The 13,107-nt window shown below is 34.3% G+C and overlaps 2 protein-coding genes across 2 annotated transcripts; both read right to left on the reverse strand.

Annotated features, from left to right (window-relative positions):
* Positions 1-4,660: 4,660 nt before the first annotated feature.
* Positions 4,661-8,815, reverse strand: LOC120172058 (nuclear pore complex protein GP210-like). The gene is made up of 15 exons (XM_039179632.1): positions 8,805-8,815; positions 8,400-8,547; positions 8,135-8,278; positions 7,786-7,888; positions 7,595-7,704; positions 7,379-7,450; positions 7,001-7,087; positions 6,830-6,926; positions 6,565-6,706; positions 6,284-6,364; positions 5,981-6,197; positions 5,761-5,827; positions 5,292-5,383; positions 5,126-5,186; positions 4,661-5,047 (listed from the first exon to the last, which is right to left on the reverse strand). Exons 1-15 carry the CDS (start codon positions 8,813-8,815, stop codon positions 4,998-5,000), a joined length of 1,482 nt encoding a protein of 493 aa, XP_039035563.1. The 3' UTR covers positions 4,661-4,997.
* A 462-nt stretch (positions 8,816-9,277) lies between these two features.
* Positions 9,278-11,128, reverse strand: LOC120172059 (nuclear pore complex protein GP210-like). Its single transcript, XM_039179633.1, has 4 exons — positions 11,112-11,128; positions 9,780-9,960; positions 9,640-9,702; positions 9,278-9,493 (listed from the first exon to the last, which is right to left on the reverse strand). Exons 1-4 carry the CDS (start codon positions 11,126-11,128, stop codon positions 9,293-9,295), a joined length of 462 nt encoding a protein of 153 aa, XP_039035564.1. The 3' UTR covers positions 9,278-9,292.
* Positions 11,129-13,107: the final 1,979 nt, after the last annotated feature.

Consider the following 13,107-nt stretch of genomic DNA (forward strand, 5'->3'; position numbering starts at 1 on the left):
AAAAAATAGGGACCAAAGTGATTATTTTTTCAAACATTATAAACTAATTTTGTCATTATTTATTTTAATAAAAACCCTAAGTAGGAAATCAATTGTGATTTAATTTTTTTTGATACACATCAATTGTGATTTAATTAGTGAGTGATAAGCACAATGATACAATTTAGAATTTTGATAATTTGGTTCCGTTTGATGTTTCTAAGTGATATTATGTATGATTTATGAACATTTGATTTCAGTTTAAGTTTTGTAATATCTTTTATATGATTTTCTTCTAGACCTAGTTATATGTGTTATATTTGGTATTAGCACCTAAGTTTAGTCAATTCTAGGATTAAACCTAAGTCTTTTGTATATATTTTACATGTGTCACATTGGAGTTTATTTCATGTTTGATTATTGTGACTTGCAACTTGTCCGAACGATCCTTAAGTTTTTTAGGGCTCATTGTGGGGATCGATCCAACTTAATCTTAGGAAAAAGTTGGGTTTCAAAATAAATATAAAAATGTATTTTTCGGAGTCGCCATCGACCTTTGGGTTAGGTAGGTTGAATACCTAAAAATACATTTTAAAATAATTTTAAGAAAAATAATTTTAAAAGATAAAAAAATAATATGTTTTTAACCAGAAATTCATTTTGAAAAAGAGTTCGGGAGTCGATTACGTGTGGGGAAGGATTGACACTCCCACAACGTCCGAAATCGGTACCTAATCGATTATACGTCATTTAAATGTTGAAATTGACAAATTTGAATATACATTTAAATTATAATCCTCTTTTTTAATAAATTAAAAGGAATATTATTTTGTACAAACAATCCTCGAAAATACCTTTATAGTCAGTTAAGAGGGTATTTTTATTGATTCCTCGTACAAAGTAATATTTCCTTAGAGTTTTTAGATACAATGAATCTAATAAAATAAATAAAAATACAAAAGGATAAAAATTTATTTAAAAATAAAAGGCATTATTTTACTCGAACAATTCTTAGAAACACGCTCCTTGTCAGTTAAGGGTCGTTTCCTTGAATCATTCGTATAAAATAATATATAAAAGTACCTCGATTAGTAGGAAATTTATAAATATGTAAATGAGGGATCAAAATGATAAATATAATAACTTTAGGGATTCAATTACAAAACTAACAAAAGATTAAGGCAACAAATGCAAACATTTCATATCTTAGGCATTTCAATCGTAAATAGCCCAATAATATTATTCAGAATTAAAATTTTAAACTTAAGGATTAAACTGTAAACAATCGAAAGTCATGGACAAACGAAAATAATACACAAAATAGGCACTGGAAAGGCAATTTAACCACTGCTAAATTTTAGGATCAAAATGAAAAATGTTAAAATAGGGTACTCAAATTAAAATAAACATAAAAAATATAACTAGTATAAACTAAAATATAAACGGGGATAAATCTAGAGTTCATAGTATAACAATTAAAACTTGCATACAGTGACTAAAATGAAAAAATTAAAAGGTACAAGATTCACGGAGATGGTTCTCCCACCCCCCATGGAACCCCCAAAATGACTTCGTATGAGGGAGGGTATACATACCCAATAACCGACCCCAAATAACCTTAAGCCTTCATTTCTCTCATTTTCCCCTCTCTCTCTAGAACGAGAGAAGCCTTTTTTTCTTTGACTTCTCTCTACCTTTTCCCCAACAATGATCAGACCAACAGCCCCCCGACCACCGACCACCAACGCTCTCCGCCGCAGCCTACGGTGATCGGAGCTCGAAAAACCACCCCAAATTAACCCCTTTTTAACCTAAACCCGAATCTAAACACCTTTAGCCCTAAAAACTATCCAAACACCATAGATCTAGGGATATACCTTCGAAAATCGAGACCTCTCGTCAGCGTTTGGAAGCTCCGATGATGAAGGTTGGCTCCAAAGGTAAGCTTCTATTCCCTCTCTAAGTTTTCCCTTTCCTTTTCTTTTTGAATAGATCTCTAGATTTTACTTTTTTTTTGTTCAAAATCCCTCCCCCAACTATCTCTCTGATTTCCCCTTTTATCTCCCTCAGCCCCTCTGTTGGTTGATTGATGGTTGATGTCCTGTTGCCATGAGAAAATATGATATCATTATCCTATTTTCGGTGACTCGACTTCTTTTGTCTTGTGTTCTCCATCGAAAATAGGTTTTGCTTTGGGATATATTTTTTTTATGGTTGATTTGGTGCAGGTGGTTGGTTGAAATGGTTATGGCAAGAGTGACAGTGGTGGCAGCAGCAAGAGGCGACATCAACAATACCAACTCCCTAGGGTTAGGGTTTCAGAAACTCTAGGGTGTTATTAGGTTGGGTCGGATCCTCTTGGGTCCTTGGGTTGTTGGGCTTGAGTTTAGGTCAGAATCGAGTCACTTGTTTAGTGTTGTAATCGGGCCTAGTGATGTGATTTGGACCCATGTCTATTGGACCCCTTTTTTGTGGCTTGTAATGATGATGATGATGATGATGATAATAATAATAATAATAATAATAATAATAATAATAATAATAATAATAATAATAATAATAATAATAATGATATCATGGAGCAAAAATCACTGTCTACACAACTAATACAATATGATTTCTTTATGGATAAGATGTTTAACTATTTCGATGTCATAGGATCTCGAGCCATACAGGGATCTTCTCGGTTAACACAAGAAATAAAGTATATATAATTCCCTTAAATTTTTTTGTTATGATAAATTATATTTGACCTGTTGTGAAATAAGTTCGATATAGACGGTTTAACCTTATGGTATGTCATGAGCATTCTATGTAGTCCATATTAGTCATGAATTTATTTCGTACATGATTCTAATCACTGATTTTTTTCCTGATAAGTCATATGTGATAAGCTATTCTTGAATGAATTAAGAGATGATTAATTCGAATGATATTATTCTTAGTTCCAAAAAATCCGTAGAATACCGATTAGAAAATTTTAAAATCTTATGTGATCATTAAGTTGACCAAATTTATTTTGCAATCTCTGCTAGGGTTTAGAACTTTAAATTATATGTCAGTATTTGTATGTTTCTGCTTCTACGAAAGTGAATTTCAAGATTCATTATGAATCGATCAATTACTACAATCTTGATAATTCGATTTCACAATTGTTTCAATCCAAGATGGGATATGTACCCGAACATGATGACTCAAATTAGATCTGAAATTCAACAAAATTGAAATGAACCAAAGCCAACTCAAATATTGGATGAATCGATATTGACTGACCTAATTTGACTCAAATGAAAGTAAATTGAATAAAAAATAACTTAAATTTAATTTGCTTAAATTTGATATGAACCGAATATGGATTTGATTTTAACATGATAATTGAATCAAAGTGAACAACAATTTTTTATTACTATTATCTATTATTAACAATATAATAAATAATAAAATGATGTATATTTCTTGTGTTATTTTACTAGTTATCAGTATGATATGATTTTAGCAATGTGTTAAATTATTATCTCTTTTTATAATAATTTAGTGGTTCAATATTTTATTTTCTCCTTTAAACAATCATCTATGTATCTCATCCGATAATTTTTATTTTTCTAAATATTTTATACGAAATATTATAGAATAAAACTATTCACTATATGAAATCTTAGATCATTTGATTAATTTTAACTGACATTACTTAGACAACATAGTTATAGTTAACATTAAAAGAAAACATAAAACACAAGCCTCAAATAAAAAGTTTACATCCAAAAGAGATTAACTAAACCATGTCAAATAAATAGATTCAACTACTCCTACGTATATCAAATACACTGAATTTATTAATGAAATTTAAAAAATAATAAAATTGTATAAAAAAGTTGAACTTCACTTTGAATCTTAAAGTGGTCTCAAAATTAAAACCTTATTATATGTACTAAGGTCGATAATTTTACTTCAAACCTAATTTCGACTCCATCAATTTTTTTAAAATCCCTGTATAGATTCATGCAAGGACTTGACAAATATTCATCATTAACCCTAATAATAACTAATTTTGAATTAAACGTATATAATTAGATTGACGAATAAAAAGATAATTTCTTTCATAAAAATATATCAGTAATTTTGTATATACGATTGAACTCGTATCTAATTCAACTCAAAATGACTCAAAGATCCAAAGGTTAACCCAATTAAAAAATTAACCAATTTAATATGCATCCGATCTAATATTAACCTAAACCCAAGACCCAACTTGACTCACCATAAACCCAAAATTCTGAACTAAATTTGATTCGACCTGAATCAAGCCTAAACTGAATGTAACATAAACTCCAATTTGACCTAATCTAAATTAGATCTGAATGACTCCCTCTACCCATCCATAGCAAAAATAGATGTAACAATAACACTACAAATTTACGAACGCGTCAATTTATATAACAAATCAAAACTTAAAAAGAAAACAAAAACACCTTGAGCATGATTATGACACGAAAATTAATACTAAGACGAACTAAATTAAAAATATGAACTTATGCATACAGCCTACTATGAACCGATCATCGAGTCATTGAAATTTGAAGTTAAAAGTTGTCTTAATATACATATGTTGATACAACAAAAATTGGCAAACTTTTCGCCAGATTCTAACTTCTAAACAATCAACAAAAAAGGTAGATCCACTGGATGCCAAATTGATAGAGATTCAGTACGTGTTCTGAGGATTAAACCTCCTCCTACCTTCTCGCCGATAGTACGGATTCTCGTCTATGGTTCTCCTCACATAATCTACAAATGGTTGTGGTGTCTGTGGAGATTGTTCATCGAAACGAAGGGGACTTCTCCAGTCGGGCGTGACAGGTGCTGATATGGTTGAAGTGGGCTGTGGAGTGGATGATGGCTGAGATGATCCAAGAGGTCGCTCAGGTAAACATATGAAGCCGACGATCACTGTGATTACTGTTAGGGCAAGACTTCCCACGACCTTTGCCCAAAAATAAATATTAATGGTAGCTTTTGGTTTAGGGTTTCTCATCCGGTTCATAGTTAACATCCAATTCCGCTCTTTGACCTGAAATAAAAGAAAGAATAGATTAGAGAAGCTATTCAACATCTAAATAAAAAAATCCGGTTTCAAGACTAAGCTGACCGGTAGACGGGAGTGTGACAATGATTTTATCCGTGAATCGCTTGGCACTCGATGCTTTTACCTGAAATTGCAAACAAGAGTAAAGATCAAGATCAAGAAATCAAAAAGGAGTCTAAAAAATCATCGCCACCAAATTTGCTATTCAATAAGAATGTGCAACTCTCACCTCATACTGTATGCTGCGAGCGGCACCAAATCCTTCTTCGTGAATGGGATTAATCATTAACAAACCTTGGCCATGCCAGTGGATTTCAACATCTGCAGAGATCATACGAAAAGAGGAGAATAATAGTTGATTGACAAATGGAAACATGGACTGCAACAGTAGGAAGTGGGAGTGGAAGCTGGAGATTGCATTGCACAAACAATAGTCTTATGCATCAGCGAGGTTAGCATACAATTTACGTTATTAAGACCAAACATTCAATCTCGAGAAAACTTTCAGACCTTTTCTAAAAGGTACAGAAACAGAACTTCTAGAAGTTCCAACTTCCAAATGTCGAAACCGAAAAATGACATGTGAATGGTTCACAGTTGCAACCATCCATCAATTGGCTGTAAGTTTCAATTGGCAAACGATAAAGGAGGCGAGCAGATGCACAGAAAGAGACCGATTGTGTGCTCGGGTATTTTACCTGTATTTCCCAAGATGGTTATGATAGTCTTGTTAGAGTCTGGTGTCAGATTCAACTGTGTCGTATCCTGAAACACAACATTTAGAAAATCGTCCACGATCCTTATTCACGTTTAATGAACAAAAAACTTGTTACAACTTACGAACATACCAAATAATCCTCAAATTCAACATAGGTATTCCTTATTGAGAATAAATAATATAAATCATTAACCAGTTACCTTTCCCATTTGCATGATGGAAAATCCCCCGACAAAAAGTGCAGATGCGGATCCAGAAACATGGCTGTGTTCTTTCAATGAAGCATTGATGGAAACATAAATATAAGGTTTCATGTCCATCAACTTGGGTGCGGTGTGGACCAAATGCTCTGGAGAGTACGGGAAGAATACGCAAAATGAACTGCCAGTATCAATATCCACCCACGGCTTTGCATAGCTGCAGAGAACAAAAATCATTACATATAGCATGCTTCTTATATTGCCTGATCAACATTCAAACTTGAATGAGAGAAAGAGAGATACCCAACAAAAGAAGGGTCTACCCTACAGTCATATGGAGCTCCTTTACTGCTTCCAATGGTGTTGATCTTGTCATTTGTATCACTGGCGTATGGTAAGAGTTAAAAATTTTGATTATTCACCGTATTTGTTTTGCTCAAAACACAACTAAACAAAATTCTAATGTTCATAAGGTTGATTTTCCGTAAGTTGTCTTCTTAACCAGTTGAAATTTTAGAATAACCATTCCGAGTCAAGTTGCAAGTCGACATAACACGCTTAAAAGCAATAGTTAATCTACAAACCTGAACTTCACAGAAAAGCTATATCCTTGAGAGGGAAAAGGAACATTTGTCAGCATCTCCTTTGGAGCATCCACAGCAAGAGTACTTCCAGGTAGAACTGTGACTTTCGTTTGCAGCTTCACATCGGAACTTTCAAAATAAACTATTAAAATAACAAACATTGAATCAAATGGCATCTCAGTATGATGAAATATTTCACATAAATTTTCTAAAACACGGAAGATTCAACAAAAATATAAGGATATTATTAATGATTATTTAGTACCTTGGGTAGATCCCTCCCCAACTGCTTCTGCCTGTCCAGATCGAGTGTGTAAAACTATAACACTATAAAATGGACACTGAAGCTTGATCATCACAGCCTAACACATAAAATGGACAAAAAACCATATTAGAGTAAACAAGATAAAATCCTTTGTTAGAAATAATACTTCACCATAAACCCACCTACTACACTGAAGTTAATAGAACTCCCCTGGAGGAGGAAAGTATTTTGGGGCTGCACATGGGCATCAACTGAAATCTGAAGAAATGAAGGTTAAGGCTTATAAATTGAAGAGAAACTATTTTAAGCACACAAATGAATAGATTTTGGTCAAAGTAGAAAGCTTCTCAAATAGAAATAAATGTAGTGAATTTTGGAGGATAGGATGTATTGAATTTGAATATAATGAATACCAAAACAAGGCATATGCTTAGAATAAGCTCAAGAAAAATCAGCCTAAGAAAGTTTTATAGCATTCATGAACGTGCGGGTGCATGTTGTGCAATGATTGTCTGACCAAAGTAAATTTAGTGTTGAGGAAATACGTACCAGCATATAGTCCGATTTCTGAGGACAATTGTCAATTGATACCCGTAGAAGAGCTCTACCATGTCGCATTGCCTTCAAGCAAAACATTTGATTAAATGATATTACTTAACGTTAAATTGTCATGCATTTGAATGAGATCTTTTAGTCAATGCAGTCTATATGATAAATCATAAAGCAATAGAAGTAAAAAGAATTAATTTCAATCGATTAACAGACCTTTAGATGAATCATGTTGGTATCGCGGGTACTGTTAACAGAGATTACATCCGGAGAATTAGTTTCAGCATGGTGGAGAATAACATTAGATGCCTCATAAAAGGGGTTTCCTGGGAAATAAAATCACAAGAGAATGTCAATTAGGATCTAAAAAATAACAGTGTGGAAATAGTTTGACATAACAACCTTACCTGGAGCATCATAATAGCTTGTTGAAAGTTCAATTTCTGCACCAACAGCAAGATCGATTGCATGGACTGGAAACTCCTTGTTTGTTATTCTTATTTGCTCCACCTAGAAGGAATATATATTATCTTCCCAAAAGATATTACGTAAATGTTGAAACACTTGTGTTTAACACTATGTCCTTTCATTGATGAGACATCAAATAAATAAGCGACTAAGTAACATGTATAAATTTTAAACATATATGAACAGTAATAAAGTTTGATAGTCAAAGGGGCTAATGGTAAAGGAATATTGACTAATTGCTACATATGTTAGTTATTGAGCAGGAAATACAAAAGGTTGTAAAATTACCTCAGCAACCCGGACACAAGAAGCAATCTCAACTCTTCCAGTGATGCAATCTTTGGCTAGAATGCAAGCAAGATTATTGCTCTCTTCTGTTTTTATTTTGTCACCATCAATGGAAACAGCACGCTGTGAAACTTCTGTTTCTTCCTCACAATTTCTTAACAAAGAATATATTATGCTCCCTTTGCGGCTCTGACTATCTTTTTGTCCATGTGACTCTGTTGATGAAGGCAAGATGCTAGATGTGGTATAATGGGGGAGGAATAACCCATGTAATTAGATCTCCAAGTGCCAGGGGAAGATCAGACACCACCAATAGGGAGAGGGATGCATTGTAAGTCCTTGCCTTTAGGTGTGAAACAGGATAAACAAAATCACATGAAAATGAAACTGCAATATTTGTTCTTCCAGGGGCCCTGAACAAGAGAGATAAGTGCTCATTAGAATAGCTAGCATAATTAGATAGTTTGGTCGGATAACAAAGATTCAACTTGCCAACATAGATTTATAATCACTTCTAGATTGAATTTGAATTACAAGCATGAGCCTGTAAGTTGCAAATCATGTTGAAATCCATAAAATCCCTAAGCTTCTGTATTTCCTGAACATAGCTACAAGATCATCTAGGCCTTGAACATTGTTGGCCATATGAACAAATTTAATCAAAATTTACCTAGATATCATCTTTCTCCTGAATAATATCAAATATCTAAGACCAAATTTCAATACTTCAAAGAGGCAGAAAGGGATTTTTCACGATTTTCCTTTCTATTTCAAAATCATTTTGTAAGAGCTTGGACTCAAATAGTGCCTTCTCATCTCAATCAATAGTTATATTCCAAGAGACATTCAAAAGAATATTACTGTATTAACCTTGCAGATAAACCTTTAACTTAAATAAATACCTTCCCTTAAAGGAAACACCAACTTCAGATTTTCCTAATAACTTCTAAAAAACAAATAAATTTGGTGAAAAATGACATTTATAAATCATTCATCAAACTAATAAAATGCAGTATAAACTACTTACGCACTCGAACTCCAGCAGGGATACCTCACAATGAACAATTTTGCGAAGAAGTAGGGAAAACAACCATATTCATCAAGGTGCCCCCCACCCCAATCATTTCCAAAATGAAAACTATAGTTTCAAGTGCACAGTCATAATTTGTTGGTTACATGAAGCAGTAAATAAATAACATGATGATGATGGGTTTCCATAAAAGAAAGATGACGGTAATTTTCATTAATAGAAGTGTACCGTCCATAGAGGACATTGATAAAACTAAGTTTTTCCTTATCCACATAATTAAAGCGCTGAACTGCCTCTGAACCAACCAGCGGGACCCCAAACGTTAACACCTATAAAGCAAAATGAAACAAATACTTTATGCAAATATCCAGCAAAATTGAAGCATATGTTAACATTAATAAATCAATTATCCAAAAATCGAAGACAAATTAATACATCACAGACAAACACAATTGGAAACAACAGGTAATTCAACCTCTTCATTTTCTATAGTCCACTCATAATCTTTGCATAGCCCATAGAAAGAAAATAGATCTCCCTGAAAATAAAATCTGTGTCAAAATTCAGAATAGAATAAGTAGTTGATTGAGATTTCTTCAGGATGTCCACACTTGCCTCAGAAAATAAAGGATAAATTGGTGTCTCACGGCCAACAGCAAGTTGTTCGCTTTGTACATTCAATATTGCTGAAGATGGTACTCCCACTTTAAGACTGCTATATGCTTGACAAATCACATCATCACCATTCCCATAAACTTTGGCAATCAAAGTCCGACGGTAAAAACAAAAAATAAATCTAAATTAAAAACTTATATGATTAGGGAAAACCAAGTGCTGGCACTTCACTGCTTCGGTGACGAAGCAAGCTGGTAATAAGTGGTTAACCTTAATACAGTTTTAGATGATAAAATTTTCGAAAAGAACTAATGTCACTGTCGCATGGCAATGAGTCTATTTGTCTAATCCCATAAATATGACAACCGTGAACAGCTGACAAAGACTTATTAGTTATCCACATAATGCTCTAGTAAGAACAGCTGATGAGCACTCAGTTCATTCATTTAGTACAGTTGCTGAGTACAAATGAGATTTCACCACTACTGCAGTGTTGAAAAGGGCGCAAGCCGCACTAGGGCGATAGGGATTTTATAGCTAATGAGCAGGGCGCAAGACGCGCGCCTTACTTAAGTGAGGCACACTTTTTTAAAATAAAAGATATACAAGTTTTTTTTTCCAGTTGTATAATCAAACAAAAAGAACAGTTCATACAATATAAATATCAAAGAGTATTCATTACCAGCATTTTATGTATTAAACATCACTTTTGTTCCATCAAACGCGTCTTCCTCCTTGTTAACACCACCTACACCCTAAGCCCCTCCTCTATCCGTCCTAATCCTCCAATTTCGTATTTCTAAATTGTGTTTCCAAGCTTTTCTTCTCTTTCTCATGGATTCAAATTTCACCATGTGCTAAACCTGTTGCTCAAGACCCATCACTGTGCAACAAAACTCATTGAAACCCCCGATTCTCAATTTATGCATGCATGCCCCTCTCATTTTGTTTGCTCAGTTGATTGCCTTTTTTAACACAAAAAATGGCCTCTATTCATCCCCTTTGTTTCTCTCTTTCAAACTTCAAAACAAACCGTGATTATATAAGGTAAAGCACCCCCTTTATTTGTATTTCACACCAAATTTTCATACGTCTCCCATAAAACTCTCTTTTCTAATCATCCCCACCATGTTTTACTCTTTTCTTCATTGACATTTCATTTTTACTTTTTGTTGTTGTTGATATTGTTGTTGATATATAAGTTAGTATGTAAAACATAATAAAAGGCAAAAAAAAAAAAAAAATTAAAAAAAAAATGGCAGCGCCTAGTGCGCCTTGCTGCAGTTCATTAAAACTGCCTCTCCTAGACTTAATTAGGCGTTTCACCCTCACCTCGCCTTTTTAAACATTGTACTACTATACAACCTGTAAAATAAAGGAAGGGAGAAAAGGGTGCAAAGAATACGAACCTAATGCATCTACAACAAAGTAATGGTCTAGAAAATGCTTTTAAACATTCAACAACATCCACACACAAGAATGTCTCCATTCATCATCCCACTCTTATTAAGGCAAGTGTCCGAGATCATTTCTTTGAGGTTTATAATTCCAAATCGACTCTAGAAGTTGGAGATATGAAGCTGAATTTTGCCAAATTAACCTTGGAACAAAGTCTTTTGTTAGAAAAGGAATTCTCGAAGGAGATTTGGGAGGCTATTAATTCTTGTAATAACAACAAATTGGGGTTGTTCAAAACGTTATGGACATTCCTCAAAGAAGACATTATAAAATTCTTCCAGAACTTCTTCTTGGGCAAAGACTGGGAGCATGGAATCAACCACGCTTTCATCACACTCATCCCGAAGAGACTCGATCCAGGAAGCCTAGATGATTATAGACCCATTAGTTTGGTTGGAGGGATGTATAAGATTCTTTCGAAGTGTCCATGAAGAAGGCTAAGAATTTGTATCAGTGACATAATCAGTCCTTCTCAATTTGCTTTTATTCCAGGACGTCAAATTCTGGATTGCTCCTTCATTGCCAATGAAGGGATTGATTATTGGAGGAAGAAAGCTCTTAAGGGAGGTGTGTTCAAGGTGGACTTTAGAAAAGCTTATGACATAGTTGATTGACCAATCTTGTTCAAAGTAATGGAGAACATGAGATTTGGGGTGAAATGGCACAGCTGGATGAGTAAATGTGTCACTTCGGCTTCGGTCTCGGTTTTAGTAAACGGGGTTCATACTAAGGAATTTTTAACGGTTAAGGGACTTATACAGGGTTGCTCTCTCTCTCCATTGTTATTTAATTTGATTGGGGAACTTCTTAATTTGTTGTTGTTGAAGGCGGTTTCCAGTGGGTTGTTTTGCGGTTTTGAAATTGGAAGGAATGATAGATCTTTCAAATTATCGCATCTTCAATTTGCATATGACCTTATAGTCTTCAGCAACGCTTCGAAGACGCAGATTAGAAATGTGAATAGATTTTTACGTGTTTTTGAAGTTATGTCGAGTCTCCAGCTGAATTTCTCCAAAAACAGTTTATTTGGCATAAATACAAGCGGAGATGAGGTGAAGGACTGGGCGTGTTCTATCGGATGCACAGTAGGCCTATTTCCATCCGAATATCTAGGTCTTACGCTCGGAGCTAAGAGAAATTCAACATCTTTGTGGGAACCTGTCTTACAAAAGTTTTATAGGAAACTCGCAGGTTGGAAGGCAACAACTCTTTCTTTGGAAGGGAGTTTGATTTTATTAAAAGCGATTATGTGCTCTCTCCCAACCTACTTCTTGTCGATTTTCAAGCTCTCATCCACTGTGTAACTCCATCATGACTAGATTCCTATAGGGAGGAGGAGAGAGGAACAAAATACACTGGGTAAGCGGGAGACTATCTGTAAATCTAAAGACAATGGAGAACTAGGAGTGTTGGATCTCAATCTAATGAATAAAACCCTTTTGGGAAAGTGGCCTTGGAAGTTTACAAAAGAAAAAGGATTCCAAGTGGAGGCAGTTGATATGTAGCAAGTACAAGTTAAATCAAAGATCGTTGCTACTTAACAAAAGTTTACCAGCTCAGGCTTCATGGATGTGGAGATCGGTGATGAATAATTTTTTTAAAGATGACTCTTTTGGCTCCTGATGTCTAACCAATTTTGAATCAGAGTGGGAAATGAGGAGAATATTAACTTCTGGCATGATGTTTGGGCTTTGGAATCCTCTCTCAAAGAAGTATTCCCTAGACTTTTTGCCCTCTCTTCCTATGTTTTAAAAGGCACAAGGCGCTCCAAGGTGATTAGCTACCCAAGAGCCTCAATTTTTGAGGCGCTTTGAGGTAGGGGATTCACGTACGCGAGGCGCTTAATTTTACAAAACATTTGTAAATATTT

Source organism: Hibiscus syriacus, unplaced genomic scaffold (assembly GCF_006381635.1).
Source record: "Hibiscus syriacus cultivar Baekdansim isolate YM2019G1 unplaced genomic scaffold, ASM638163v2 tig00111841_pilon, whole genome shotgun sequence".
In the NCBI taxonomy this organism is placed as follows: domain Eukaryota; kingdom Viridiplantae; phylum Streptophyta; class Magnoliopsida; order Malvales; family Malvaceae; genus Hibiscus; species Hibiscus syriacus.

Coding starts and splice junctions, on each gene's coding strand:
- LOC120172058 (XM_039179632.1), bottom strand. Junction 7,088..7,378: donor AGAAATCGGACTATATGCTG/GTACGTATTTCC, acceptor TCATTTCTTCAG/ATTTCAGTTGATGCCCATGT. Junction 6,365..6,564: donor AGCTTTTCTGTGAAGTTCAG/GTTTGTAGATTA, acceptor ACCATACGCCAG/TGATACAAATGACAAGATCA.
- LOC120172059 (XM_039179633.1), bottom strand. Junction 9,703..9,779: donor TTTATCCTTTATTTTCTGAG/GCAAGTGTGGAC, acceptor TTTTATTTTCAG/GGAGATCTATTTTCTTTCTA. Junction 9,494..9,639: donor GGACTATAGAAAATGAAGAG/GTTGAATTACCT, acceptor TTTGCTTTATAG/GTGTTAACGTTTGGGGTCCC.